General features: G+C 49.3%; 1 protein-coding gene across 6 annotated transcripts in view; it reads right to left on the reverse strand.

The window, feature by feature from the left end:
- The window catches only part of NAB1 (NGFI-A binding protein 1), a 44,695-nt gene extending 42,739 nt beyond the window's left edge, over positions 1-1,956 (reverse strand). For 2 of the 6 annotated variants that reach the window (XM_082690552.1, XM_082690549.1), the window contains exon 1: positions 1,510-1,624. Coding sequence is in view for 2 of the 6 variants with exons in the window: in XM_082690546.1 (XP_082546672.1) it covers positions 1,935-1,939 (5 nt within the window). In the remaining 4 variants the exon portion in view is untranslated. Of the gene's footprint in view, positions 1-1,509; positions 1,838-1,934 lie in introns of those variants that run through there. The other 4 variants (XM_082690546.1, XM_082690545.1, XM_082690547.1 and 1 more) reach the window with 4 other exon arrangements.
- Between the last annotated feature and the right edge of the window lie 12,594 nt (positions 1,957-14,550).

The following is a 14,550-nucleotide window of genomic DNA, read 5'->3' on the forward strand; positions in this document are numbered from 1 at the left end:
ATATTAACTTTTGTACAAGATACTCATAAAATTAAAACAAGAAACTTCCCAATGGTTCCTTGAAATTATTTTCTTTCAAGACCTAATTGTCCAGCATCCAACACGCAAACAAGAATAAAGAAGGCTGACCTTGCCAGGCACCCATAGGTTCTTAAGAAAACCTTTATATGCATATTAATACCTGTAAGGATACCATAATTTGAAAATTTAATTAGAAGACAATATTAAAATGTCTCAATACTAAAAAATGGAGGAAAAGGGATACCCTTGAATCTAAGAGCCACTTTCACTGGCACTTAGATTGAAAGCAGCTCCTTTAAGTCTTCAGGAAAATATCAGCCTCCACCCCAAAATAAAGTAAATGCTAACCTCCCTTTTCCAATATTTATTCTTGAAACCCACATACAAATTATGACGTGTCATAATCTGGTATGTCTTAGAAAGGAAATCTTTCAAAAAAGTGAAAATCTAAGAAGGTAATTCACTGTGTGCACACTTTTCTAACAAAACCGCCTGGCATTTCCTCCGTGACTAATCTATTTCAAATTCCGTGCCTCTGTTCCTATGCAATCTAATATTATCTATCAAAACTGCCAAAATATTTTTAAACAAGATCCGAGCATTTCCGTCTCCGCTTCCGATCTCTGCCCTCCTCGAGTCTGAGACAAGCCAGGGACAGGCCGGCCGGCCGCGAGCGGTCACTCCACGTCCACCCTTTAACCTGACAGCTGCCCCCGTCTCCCAGCCCGCCGCCCTCGGGGACTGTGGGGGCAGCTGCAGGCGGGCCGGGGCGGGGGGGGGGTCCTCGCGACCACCTGCTGCGAGGCCGGTGCGCGGAACCCACGCGCGCCCCCCAGCCCCACGGCCCTTCCCCGAGAGCGGAGAACACTTGGGCTCACGGGCCGGGGTCGCCTCCCGCCTCGGTCGCCCGGACCCGGAGGCTGAAGCCGCACCCCGCCTGCCAAGCGTGTGCACGCGTGAGGTCGCAGCGCTCTGCCCCGGGCCGCCCCCCGCGCCGGGAACCCCACGCTCGGCCCCGCGAGCACGCGTCTCCCGCTGCTCCGCGCCCGGAGCCAAGTTTCTGGCACAGCCACTTCCAAGAAACTCCTTCCGCGGCCGGAACAGAAACCGCGCTCGGCAGCGGGGGGCACCGGCGGCCGCGATCGGGGCCGTCCGCGCCCCATCTCCGCGGGGCGCGCGCCCCCAGCACGGCCGACTCGGCGACGACCCCGGCCGCCCTCGGGGAGCGCTCGCCCCCGCCGGCTCCGGAGCAACGGCGCGCGCCCCCGGCCCGCGGCCCCGCTCGCCCCCTTCCCGCCGCCGCGGCCCCCGACTCGCTCCGGGGATCGCCCACACGACCAGAGGCCGCCGTCCGCTTCCGCCGCGGCCGCGCGGGGCCCGCTGCCCCGGACGCCCGCCCCGGAGCCCGCGCCGCCCGCGCCTCCGCCGCCCGAGTTGGCCCGCGAGCGCCGCGCGTCCCGGCCGAGGCGGGCCGGGGCAGGTACGTACTCGGCCGGCGGCTGCGGCGGGCTCGGCGCGCTCTCCCGCGAGGACGGCTCGGCCGCGACTCCGGAGACACGGCCCCCAGCGCTCCCTCCTCAGGCGGCTGCGGCGGCCGGGACGCCCCCGCGCCCATCGAGGGGGGAAGGGAAGGCGGTGGGCGCGCGCTCCGGCTCCCCACCCGGCTCGGACGCGCCCGCCCGCCCGCCCGCCCGCCAGCCCCGACGGCGCTCGGCTCGGCCGCGTCCGCGGCGGCGGCTCCTCCGGGCTGCGGCGCGCGGGCGGTGGCGGCGGCGCCTCCCCCGCCGCGCCCGCCCTCCTCCCCGCTTCCCTGCTCCTCCCGGCGCGCGGCGCCCTCCCCTCCCCCCCTCCCCCGCCCGCCTCCGCCGCCCCCGCCCCCCGCGCGCGGTCACATGGGGAGATTCCGCGCTTGCCACATTCGCCGCTCCGGCTCCCGCCCACGCGCGGCCGAGTGACGCAGAAGCCGGCGTGGGCCGGCGCGGGCCGGGGGCGGGGGCGGCGGCCGCCGGGGCCCGGGCTCGGCCCCTTCCCGCCGCCCCCTCCGCGGAGCCCGGGGGGCGGCCCGTTCGCGCGGCAGCTGGGAGGAACCGAGTGGGCGCTCGCGAGGGGGCGGCGCCCGGAGGGCCGCTCCGGGCGGGGCGGGGGCGGGGGGCTGGGCCGCGGGGGAGGGGGCGGGGGAGCGGGGGGCGGGGACGCCGCCTCGGGCCTGCGCTCCGGCCGCCCGCCGAGCCGCGAGGGTCTGCAGTTTGGGGAAAAAACCCGACCGAACGCGGGAGGCTCCCGGTGCAGCGTTCCCAAGAGCGCGGCCCGCCGCTCCGGCTGCTCGCGAGGCCGCCCCGAAGCCGAGAGCGCCCGCGGCCCTGCGCGCCCGCTCGCCCCCGCCGGAGGCCGCCGCGCCGGTGCCCCTCGGGCTGCGGTGCTGGGGCGTCCCGCGGGGGCGGGGGGGTCAGCGCGGCCGCCCGGCGCGGGGTGGCAGGTGCGCAGCCGGGGACCGGCCGTGGCCGTCCCGCAGGGCCCCCGCCTCGCCCCTGTCGCCCCCGCGCCCCGGCCCCGGCGGCGGGAGTGGGGGAGGGGCAGAGCGGGAGCCGACAGTCCCGGGGCGCGGCTGGGACGAGCGGGTCGCCTGCGGGCCGCCGATTCCGCCGCTGCCACCCCCGAGAGCCGGCCTGTCACTTTGCGGGTCCGCGCGGCCGCTTCAGGCGAGGAGGTCCGCCCGCGCCGCAGCCCCGCGGGGCCGCGAAACAGAGCCCCCGGGCGCGCGGCGGAGTCTCAGTTCGGTTTGCATAAACTTTTCTAACCAAAGCATTGAAAACCTCCATAAATGTACTTCAGCTATTGCCAAAAAAAAAAAAAAAAAAGGAAATTTGTCTTAGAATCTACCCTCTGTTTGCAAAGACGGAAAATGGGAGAATCCCCGAATTTCAGCAGCCATGTGCTCTTGCAGGACGGAACGTACTCCGTAAACCGCCAGCTGCTGCCAGGACAGGTAGAGTCGCGTTTTAGCATGAAAATCCGGTTTCTAGAAGCCGTGCCCGCAGCCTGGCTGACCTCCCGGACGGGGCCCACTTCGCGGCAGGGGTGCGGGGCGCGCTCGGAGAGGGACTCCTCCTCCCGCATCAGCCGCGGACGGGGCCGGGCGCGGAAAGGAAAAGACCCTCTTAAAGGCTCCGCGCTTTGTTCCTCCTGGTCACAAACCTCTGGAGAGAAGGGGTAACACGGCGATGGGATGTAGCATGTCCATAATGTGTACAGTTAACCCCTGGCCCCGTGTGAGTGAGGGGTGCCCTGCGGACTGGCCTGGCGGTGCTTCCAGTGAGCAGGCAGGCTCGCTCCCTCAAGTTCAACAATTGGAGAAAATCTGCGGGAGGTTTGTCTTAACCCAGTTGTGGTTTTGCTCCTGTGGACCTTGTTCTGCTACAGAGACAGTTAACAGGTTGTTACAAAATAAAGACAATTTCTTGGAAAGATGCAGGTTAACAAAATTTCAAGCAATGAAAACGGCAAAATTCTAGTTTCTCTCTGGAATCTTGATGTTTTGCAAACATTGTTGGTTGTAAAGGGCTAGAAAAAAAAAAATAACTTCCTTCCATAAGTTTCTACAATTAGTAATTCACAAGTCATGAAATGAGCAATCTTCACCTAGACTATTGAGCCTCCCAGTAGAATTGTTTCCAGAGTGGACAGAAACACATTAAGTTCTCTTACTGAACCTGGATGTTTGGCCAGTATTGAACAAGGTGCTGAAAAGAAAACATGTTAGGGAAGATATTTTTCTTCTGCCTTGTGACTAGGTACAATAATTTCCCCTTATCCGTTGGGGGGGGGGGGGGGGTTATACTTTAAGGCCCCTGGTGAATGCCTAAAGTCACAAATAGTACCAAATCCTATATATATATATATTGTGTTTTTTCCTGTAACTCTCTATGATAAATTTATAAATTAGGCACAGGAAGAGATTAACAACAGCAAGTAATAATAAACTAGAACAATTATAACAACATACTGTAATAAAGTTAGGTAAATGTCTCTCTCAAAATATCATTGTGCTATACTAACCCTTCTTGCAGTGATGAGATGAAGGACTAGGCCTGTGACGTGGTTCCAGCTCATTATCCGCCTGCCAATGTTACCTCAGAAGGAGGGTCATCTACATCTAGACCATGGGTTCCTGAAAGCAAGGAAAGTGAAATCTGGGGCTACTGTATTTCTACAGTTAAACACTGAAATCCCTCCTTGTTTGTTTTCTGGGCACGTTTAGATAGTATATCCTTCCCACATTAAGAATGGTATTTTTGGCCCACTTTGCATTGCCTTAAACACTCTCTGGTGCTGGGGGAAGTGGTGGGAGGAAGGAAAATGAAAAAAGATAAATTTTTAAGCTTTTAGGCGTCCAATTCTCTGTCTACAGTGTCTATATGACAACAGTATAATCAGGATGGCTCCTCACGAGCAGAACTGAGGCGTTCATCTGTATCTGAGACAACTCAGGTAAAGGAGCATGATTGTTACAGACCTCCTCACCGCTTTTGCCACCCATGCCACCCTCAACACCACCTCCCATTCCAGCCCCATGCCCTGGACACACACAGGTATCTCCCATTGCCAGGCCCTGCTGGTTGAAGGGAAGGCACTCCATCCCGTAAGGTAACAATTAGAGATTCTGATTGTTCCATATCCCATTCTGTCCCGTAAGTGTGTCTTCTACTTCTTTTGAATTCAGTACGTATGTGTTTAACAGGATTTTTAAAATACTATTATTGAAAGTACTTAAGCGGGGCACCTGGGTGGCTCAGTTGGTTAAGCGTCTGCCTTCGGCTCAGATCATGATCCCAGGGTCCTGGGATCGAGCCCCACATTGGGCTCCCTGCTCTGGGAAGCCTGCTTTCCCTCTCCCATGCCCTCTGCTCCTATTCCTGTTCCTGCTCTCACTGTTTCTCTCTCTCGCTGTCAAATAAATATATAAAATCTTAAAAAATATATATATATATATATATGTATATATATATATATACACACACTTCAGCGGCACCTGAGGTGGCTCACTTGGCTGAATGTCTGCCTTCGGTTCCAGTCATGGTCTCAGGGTCCTGGGACTGAGGCCTGTGTTGGGCTCCCTGCTCGCTGGGGGAGCCTCCTTCTCCCTCTCTCCCCGCCCCTCCCCACCCTCCTCCTCTGGTGCTCTCTCTCTCTCACTAATTCTCTATCTCAAATAAATAACATATTTTTAAAAAGTACTTAAGTGATTGGTATATTTACAAGAATAAGGAGTTCTTTTCCACATTCAGAAACCAAAAAATTTTAAGTAAAAAAAAAATACAAATTTGGTGGTGGTTCTGACATTTGAGTGAAATTTCACTGAAAGAGCATTAATTTATTACTTTCAGAAAGATTTCTTACTTTAAAATGCCTCAGTGATTCCAAACAAAAGAATTCATATAGATTAAAAATATTCTTAGAGGAGAGAAAGAATAACATTATGGCTTATGACCTACAAGAATATAATGCTATCTTTCAGTTCTCCTGTTGTCGCCTCAGAGCAATTCTGTACTTAATGAATTTTCCGCTCTGTGTGGTGGTGGCCCTACAATTAACTGAGTCATGTGTAATATTCATATTACCAGAAATATCATTAAAATTACCCTTATTTTGTAAAATGAAATTTAAAGCTTTGGATGTGTGCTGTAGATTAAGTAGATGTTTAAATGTATGGAGATTTGAATATTTTAGTATATTGAAATTATAACAGATTTCTTAAAGGTAAGCTAATGAGAATATATTTAATAACTGATCATTTCAAGAGTCATGACCCTAAAAATAATCACTCTTCAAAAAAAAAAAGCATATCTTCATACATTGCATTTTAAGACACTGTAGAATTTTAAGATGTAAAAGGCTTATGACGTTCACATAATTCAACCTTTCGTGTATATTAAAAGTAGTTCAAATACTTTGGAGAAATTCAACATACATCTAGTTTAGTTCTAATAGCGTATGTATAAGTCGGCTAATTTTAACTTGTCTTCCCATCCCTGCTGGAAAAGAAGGATTGAGATGGATTCCCAGCACGGGCTACAAATGCTGATAAAATGCTAGTGAAAATACAGAATTACAGACTGCAGTGACGAGGTAGGATCGTGGAAGTCATCTGACACAGCGGGTTGACTTCTACCAATAAAGACATTTACACTATACATTGCTAACTGAACAGCAGAAAAATGTTAATATAACATTAAACAGTAAATACAACCATTTAATTGAATGAGGAGTAATTTTGGTTTTATTTTAAAAATTTGTGTTTAAGGTAGAAGAGTATGTAAGGAAAATTTTGAAAAGACTTTCCAAAAACAATTTCTGGACACTTTTTAAAGAATAGGGCCTGGTTTTTCTTCCTCCTTTGTCCTCTCTGGCAACAGTGGTTCCAACTCAGCTACTCTCTCTTCTCTTCCCACATTTTCTCTTCTCGGGCCCCACTGCGCAGGGCTTGCTGGTACAGTTAGCTGTTCTGTAACACTGGATCTCAACAACAGTCACTACTGTCCACTTATTCCTGGCTTTGGCGAGCTGAAGGTCTGTGTCCCCCACCCACCGATTCATTTGTTGAAATGCTAATCCCCTAATTAGGAAGTGGGTCAGGAGAGTAAGCCCCTAATTAATGGGAGGGTCTTTTTTTTCGTATTTTAACATTTTATTTGAGGGAGGGACTGAGAGACAGCAGGAGGGGTGAGGGGCAGAGGGACAAGCAGACTCCCTGCTGAGCAAGGAGCCTATTGCAGGGCTTGATCCTGGGACTCCCAGATCCTGACCCCAGCCAAAGTCAGATGCTTAACCCACCGACTGAGCCACCCAGGCGCCCCGGGGAGAGTCGTTGTTGAAGAGATCGCGAATTCTCTTGCCTCTACTTACACCTGAGGACGTACCAAGAAGATGGCATCTGTGAACCAGAAAGTGGCTCCTTACAAGACCCCAAATCATCTGCCAGTGCCAGCACCTTGATCTTGGACTTCCAGATAGTGAAGAAGTAAATTGTTGTTTAAGCCACTCGTCTGAGTATTTTTGTTATGGCAGCCTGAAGGACTAAGACACCGGCCGCTAATGATTCTCAGCCAACTACACGGGGCAGGGAGTGGTGAGTAGGGAAAATACTCCGCTCACAGCCTCTGGAGTTTATCCAGATCCCCTTCCCTTTGCACACCGTATTCTGGGCTTTCTTGTTGCTCCCAGTCCGGGGATCAGCCTTTGTCTTCCATCCGGCTGGCTGGCTTTCTCTAAGCTCTCTTTCCGCAGGTCTACACCCCGCAGGTCTACACTCCGCAGGCAGAGGACCCACCAGTGAGAGTGGATTACCCTTGAGGGTGGATGAAAGATTTGGATTTTCCTTGCCCAAAGTGTGTGCCTTGGCAGCTGCGATGTGAGCCTTCCTGTAGCCCCTGAAAGGAGGAAAGGAGTAAGAAGAACACGTGAAGGTAGAGAGCCTTCCTCGGAGCAGACGGGCAAGAGTTGGAAGAAGATAGAGGGAGAGGAAGCGACAGGTGGCTGTGCACTTGGGAGACGCTGGCTGAAGTGTCCATAGCGATTCTGAAAGAAGTGGAAACAACCAACAAAGGAAACTACCCAAGGACAGGACTCTCCGGAGAAGAACAAAGAAGAGACAGAAGAGATGGTCCCAACGTGAATTCCACGAAAGTGTGCTCTTGACCTCACACGAATGACAGTGATGGGGTGGAGCGTCTGGGAAGGGCTCCTCAGGAAGAAGGGACAGAGAAGCAGTGGTCACCCTGCATTCTCTTCCCCTGTGGATTATCTTCTAGTTGGTTTGGGAGAAGTAGTGTATATATCAGGTACAAGTATTTATCTGAAAAAGGAAAGAAAAGCAGAAAAGCTTCGAACAATACCCACCATGCACTACATTAAATATAAAGAAATTAAGTGTATTAATGAGTTGGGCTACTTGTCAAAATAAATGACTCAACACTGAGTGCCTTCTAGGAGCAAACCCTGTAGGGGAGCCATGCCCGTACTGAACAAAGTAAGTGATTCAAAACTATTGAAATAAAAGTAAATCAGACATGGTTCTGTTCACATGTAATTTCCAAATTACAGCTTTATAATTTGAATTATATTGTTGTGCACACCCAGATTTATACATTGGGACCATCAGCTTGCCCGGAATTGGCAGTAATTTCTGGTAGTCAAAAAATATAAGGCCCCTGATTTCCTCATTTTTTATCTATTGCTATATTTCTTCATTTTCTACTGAGAGAACATCTATACTAGTGACAGAGAGTTGTTTCCAGCTATAAAATATATTCCTTTAAATGAAATTTTCCAAATCGTCCTGATCTTGGTAAGGTTTAGGGCTCTTCCACACATTTCTGGTAGAAAGGAAAACAACCTTTTAGAAGGAAGATTTAGCAAATTGAACCAATAGTTTCAAAGTATCCATTTCTTTTTATCGAACAGATTCACTTCTAGGATATTATCCTATGTTTATCAACACTTAAGAGGAGGATATTTATCACAACAGGATTTATAAATTTGAAAGCCAAAACCTTCAAAATAATGGATTAGTTAAGTTATATCACATCAAGATGATGGAAAATACTCAATTAATATTGAATAATATTGGGAAATGCTTATGATATAATATTACTAGTCAAATAGAATAGAGCAGAACAATCCATAATCTCTCTACGTAAATAAATACGGGAAGAGGTTTGCCAAATGTTAGGATAGTTATCTCTGGGTGATGGTATTATAGATAATTTTAATTTTTTGTGCTTTTTTAATTCTCAAAAATTTCAGCAACAAAATCAGGGGGGAAATTTAAAAGTTATTTTTAACAAAGATTCTGCTTCAAAAGCAGCCTACAATGAAATAAAAATTAAAATGAAATTGAAGAGGGTGACAAAAATCGGGAACTTATTTAGCAAATAGGTATTGAGCCCATCCTGTATAATTATGTCTTGAGAGTCTTCCATGTGTCAGACAGATCTAGAGATACAGGGTTAGCTTGCTTGAACTGCTTTACTCTCATATTACAAATACAGTCATATCTCTTTGTTTTTTTTTCTGATTAATCATTCGAACATGTGTCTACTTGTGTTTGCCGCTGCTGCCGAGCCATATGCAGTCCTGGGGCTTCTGTGCAGTAATTCAAGGAGTGGTACTCATCTCTTTCATCTGGATGTTTCATGTGGAACATCCAGAGAATGACAGACTTGGTGTCTGAGCAGCCTCCGATGTCACGGCTTCTACCGCCCTGGTTTGCAGCAGAGGCTGGGCCCACGGGGTGCGGTGCTGGCCCAGTGCTGCTCCAGACCCTTCTGCAGGCCGCCGTGGTTCGGTAAGGCAGGACCCAGGAGCCCACTGTCTCCAAGAGTGCGGCGTGCAGGGCTCCATCCTCCTGCATTTCACAAACACAGCCCCCTCTCAAGAGCCACCTCTGTGCTGGCCTCGGTCACCTCCACACGTCAAGTCACCCCGCCCCCCATCCCGGGGTCCAGCCACGGCAGTGGCTCTTTTTCCAACTACTTTTTGATAGATTTTAATCTTATTTTACAGTATCTTTTCTGGGTTATTTAAAATTTGAGTCATTCTTCTCATTCCTGTTCTTCCGAGCTCCTGGGGTGCCCGGCAGCCGAGGGTCACTTGTGTGAGGACTGTTTACGTGGTGGCGAAGGTCCCGTGGCAGGCTGCCCAGATGCCGGCGACCCAGAGCCTCTGCGCACCAGGGCAGTTACACAAGGCCCCTCTGTGTGCCTGGCTCTCGTCCCACACTCCTACTCACGCATACTGTAGATGGGTAGGAGTTTTGAAGAACTGAATGCTCCACCTTCCTTGTAGGCCAAGGTCAAGAAGAGGCAGGTTACTCCCGAGGTGGCATTTCTCAAGCAAGAAAGGACCCTCAGACGCAGGTGCACAGTCTGGGGACAATTAAGAGGCAGGAAAAGGTGTTGTGAAGAAGTCTGGACGGTCTGGGCTTCCCACACAGCACAACAGTCTAACAACCAGAAGTCCTGTCTGAGAAAAGGGGGGGGGGCGTCAGGCAAGGAAGGAGACCCTACCCCGCCCCCCCCCCGCCCCACTCCCACTCCTGCCCTCCGGCTGCCTGTGGTGGTCTGACCGCTGCTCACTCGGGGGGCTCTGCGGGCAGCCCAGCCTCGCTCTAGCCTCCCACCCCCCCTTTGCCTTGCACCCCACTGCTTCCACTCACTTCCCCCTCCCTGCCCGGCACCCCGCACTGTCCTGACGTCTGAGGTTATCTCCTGGAGGAAGAAGGTCACGGGCCCAGGGCACTGGGGTGTCGGCGCTGCCGCGTGCTCCTTTCCCACAGAGGCTCAGACCGGCAGACTATGCGTTTGTTCAACAGTTAAGCACCCGCTGAGGCACACACACTAAGCCTACGTGCTGCAGAGGATTTAAAAAATAATAATAAACGCTCCGCCCTAGTTCCTGCTCTAGGAAGGCGACGAGACGTGCAAAGGAGTCTCTGCTCCACATGGAAGCTCTCCCCGGTCCCACAATGGAAAGCGCCGTGGTTCTGCCTTGGCCGGGGCAGAGGGACAAACATCGTGAGGCTTACAAGAAAGGGACAACTGGACAGGTCTTGCAGGACGAATTTCCTAGACAGGAAAACTCCAGGAGTACAATCTCTCCCAGCAAGTGTGGGGGGAGTGAAATAGCAGGACGGGTGAGCAGGGAATTAGGGCAACAATTTTAAGATGAAGCGTAACTGGTTCCAAATGACTTGAGGCCAACACGTGAAGAGCGCAGAGGCGGAAGGAGAGGTGGCAAGACCGAATTCTGCCCACTGGCTGGTGTGGACCGGCCCCTGTCACTGTGGTTCTCGCTTCGGCGAGCTCAGGGGTCCGCTGGTAGGGTTAGGCCTCAGGTTCGTGGGTACAGCTGGGAAGAGGGATGAGGGATGCGACTGAAAGGGAAGCAAGGGCTTTTTGTTGTTGTTGTGGTTTTTTTTTTTTTCATATTTATTCATTTGAGAGAGAAAGAGCAGGAATATGTGTATGAGTTAGGGGAGGGGCTGGGGGAGGGGGAGAGAGAATCTCCAGCAGACTCCACACTAAGCGTGGAGCCCATGCAGGGCTCGGTCCCACAACCTTGAGATCGTGACCTGAGCTGAAGCCAAGAGTCAGATGCTTAACCGACTGAGCCACCCAGGTGCCCTGGGGGGTGGGGGTGGGGGGCTCTGAAGTGCTGGCAAGGCACTTATACAGATGTTCACGTTGTCATAATTTATTGAACTACATATTTCTGGTTTTAGTACTTAATGTGTGTTATGTTTCTCAATTGAAAAAAAAAAAAAAAAGATCAAGCTGGGTAATTTCTAGAAAACGCCATTCCAGGGCTCAGACATTCTGATTGAGCAGGCCTGGGCTGGGACTAATGAATCTGCATTTTTTATTTTTTATTTTGTTTTTTTAAAATATTTTATTTATTTATTTGACAGACAGAGATCACAAGTAGGCAGGTAAGCAGGCAGAGAGTGACGAGGAAGCAGACTTCCTGCTGAGCAGAGTCCAAAGCGGGACTCAATCCCAGAACTCTGGGATTGTGACCTGAGCCGAAGGCAGAGGCTTAACCTACTGAGCCACCCAGGCGCCCCATGAATCTGCATTTTTTAAACAATTATGTTAGAGGATCAAAGGCAAAAGGGACCCTTAGACCATGCTTGAGAATGCTAGGGCTGTTGGGGGAATGACCCAAAAGGTTTAAGCAAGATATTAAGAATGGAGACTTGCCTGTCTGCAGGTGCTAGTTGAGGGAGAGGGAGATGTTGAGGGTGGTCTCCATCTTATATCTCGTAGGACCCACAGGTCCTTTGTCCCATCCATCTGTGTTTTGAAAGAGATGTAACAAGGTGCCGGCAGTTTCTAACTACTGAATGTATTTTTTGAGATCTGGTTTCTTAAGTATGAAAATTTTGACCCCCTTCCAAGCACATTATAATAGTCAAATTTAAGGCATGGAAGAAGACCTGATGATAAATACTGTAGGGCAAGGAGCAACTTTCTAGAATTTTTTAAGTGGATGCACTCTCAGCCTGTGAGTAATTATGTTCTAATTATGTTCGTTCAGCTCCTGACCCACCAACATTATGGCATGTGCTTAGTGATGGCTGAGTTGCATGGATACAGCTAAGTTCCTTTTCTTCTGCTCCTTTATAATCAGGCGGATATTTTTGTGACATAAAGCAACCAGCATGGTATTCTTCCCAACCCTTCTCCCTACAGGAAAAAAATGTCAGATTTTGTTGCAAAGTTGTTTTTTCTTTGGTGTTCATGGAGTTGGAAAGAAAAAGGGGAAATTTTATTTGGCCTTAAACAGAGAATGGGAAAATTTAAAAAGCTGAGACAAACCTTGCACATATTTTTTCCTCATAATGGAAGTACCAAAGAAATACCACAAGTTTTTTAATTGTCACAGTTATTACTTCTTTGTAACTAGAGTGCATCTATTCATTGGATTAGCAAAAATTGTGAAGGATGACAACACAATCTGTTGGCTTGGATTAAAACGTAGGGACTCATCTACTTCTGCTAAGAATATAAATTGGAGGGGCACTGGGTGGCTCAGTGGGTTGAAGCCTCTGCCTTCGGCTCAGGTCATGATCCCAGGGTCCTGGGATCGAGCCCCGCATCAGGCTCTCTGCTCAGTGGGGAGCCTGCTTCCCCCTCTCTCTCTGCCTGCCTCTCTGCCTACTTGTGATCTCTGTCAAATAAATAAATAAAATCTTTTAAAAAAGAATATAAATTGGAGCAATAACTTTGCCTAGCAATTGGCAGTGTTTAGTCAAGTTAAAGATGTGCATACTCTTTGACCCAGAAATGCTCACTCTTGGGTGTATTCTGAGATCATCTTAAGGAGTTATGTGCCTGCGGAGATTTGTACAAGAATATTCACAGCAGCCTTGATTGCAATTTTAGTAAAAAGAAATTGGAAACCGCATACATTAGATGAACAGAAGAATTCATGAACAAATTGTGATATATTCATGGAGAGGGTATAGTGTGACATCAATGAAAGAGATCTACACACATCTCTGGAAGGTTCTCACAAATATGATAGTGAGAAGCACATGCAGGTGACTATGCGCAGTATAATGCCATTGATATCCAGGTTAAAACTTGTGAACACTGTTGTTGTGTGGGAAATCGCCTTTGCACAATGGAAGTCTTTAAGTACAATAACACGCAAGCTACCCAGGAGATCTCAAAATAGAAAGGCTTACAGGCCAAAATGAGATGCGTAACTCACAGGATGTATTAAATTGATTGAAAACACACAGCAAGAAGCAGGGTGAAAAGATCGGTTAGGTTAATACATTTAAAACATGATGTAGGCAGGTAGCGGGATGGCACTACCTGGTCCCCAGTCCCTTCTGCCTTCCTTGCTAAGGACCGGAACTGAGATTTGCACAAAGTAGACCCTTCCCTCAGAAGGTGTTTGTAGTCAGAACACACGGTTGCTCTATAGGCTTGGAATCAAGCGCTTCTGCTTGGAGCTCTAGCTCCTACACAGGCCTGGGATGCTGTGGATTCTGTGTTGCATTCCTTGTGCAGAGGACAGGAGGAGCCAGTGGTTGCCTAAAGTAAGAAATTGTTAACAGCAAATGCCTCATGTTCCTCATGTATCTTCAGTAGGTCATGAATAGCTGATGATTCATGGCCTCATATATATTTATGTATCATGACTATTGGGAGTCTCTTATTTTTTCCATCCTTTTCTAATCATGTTCGTTAAACAAATGCTCCACTTTCTCTGAGTCTAGCATATCTCATAGGTCACTAACTTACTTCTTCTCGTTTAACATACGCGACAAATCGCCCGCCTCTTAAGCCGTTTGCTTCCATTCTTCATTTCGTTCTTCTTCCTGTGTATTTGCTTCTCTTATTTTCTACACCGGAATCAAATTTCTTAAATGATTCAGCCAACACACATTATAAGTAATGTGTAGTATGGTTAAAACATAAAGACCCCCCATGTTAATGGGGAGAGTAACCCCCAATGCTCTTTCTTAATATGGATGGGGGCTATATGGGTATTTATTATGTTATTCTTCATAATTTTTCATATTTGCACTTTTTCCAAGTAGATTTTAAGAAAAGCTTGAAATTGTAAATACCTGGTGTCTTACATGTACTAGGTACTTGATACCATTTCGATTTTGATAAAGCTAAAGAACTAGGGCTAACTGAATTGGTGCGCCATCTTTCTATAGCTTGTGCAGCCATGTATTTCCGACAATATTTGTCAAGTCTGCACTATTTGCAAGGAAAACACCGCTGTAGTTGACATGGAGGATAAACTTTTGAATAAAACAAAATCCTCACTTCAAAGCAAAAATAAGAACAATACACACATAACGTAAGTGACTTTAGAAGTAGCAGTTGGGGTGGGTCTGAGTAGGTGGACCTTCTGCCGGAGGAAGACCAGAGAGAGGTGACCTTCAGTCTGTGCCTCGAAAGGGCTAAGCATTGGGGCCCTGCGTGGCTCAGTTGTTAAGGGTCTGTC

The sequence above is a fragment of the Mustela nivalis genome, assembly GCF_964662115.1.
Source record: "Mustela nivalis genome assembly, chromosome: 11".
In the NCBI taxonomy this organism is placed as follows: Eukaryota; Metazoa; Chordata; class Mammalia; order Carnivora; family Mustelidae; genus Mustela; species Mustela nivalis.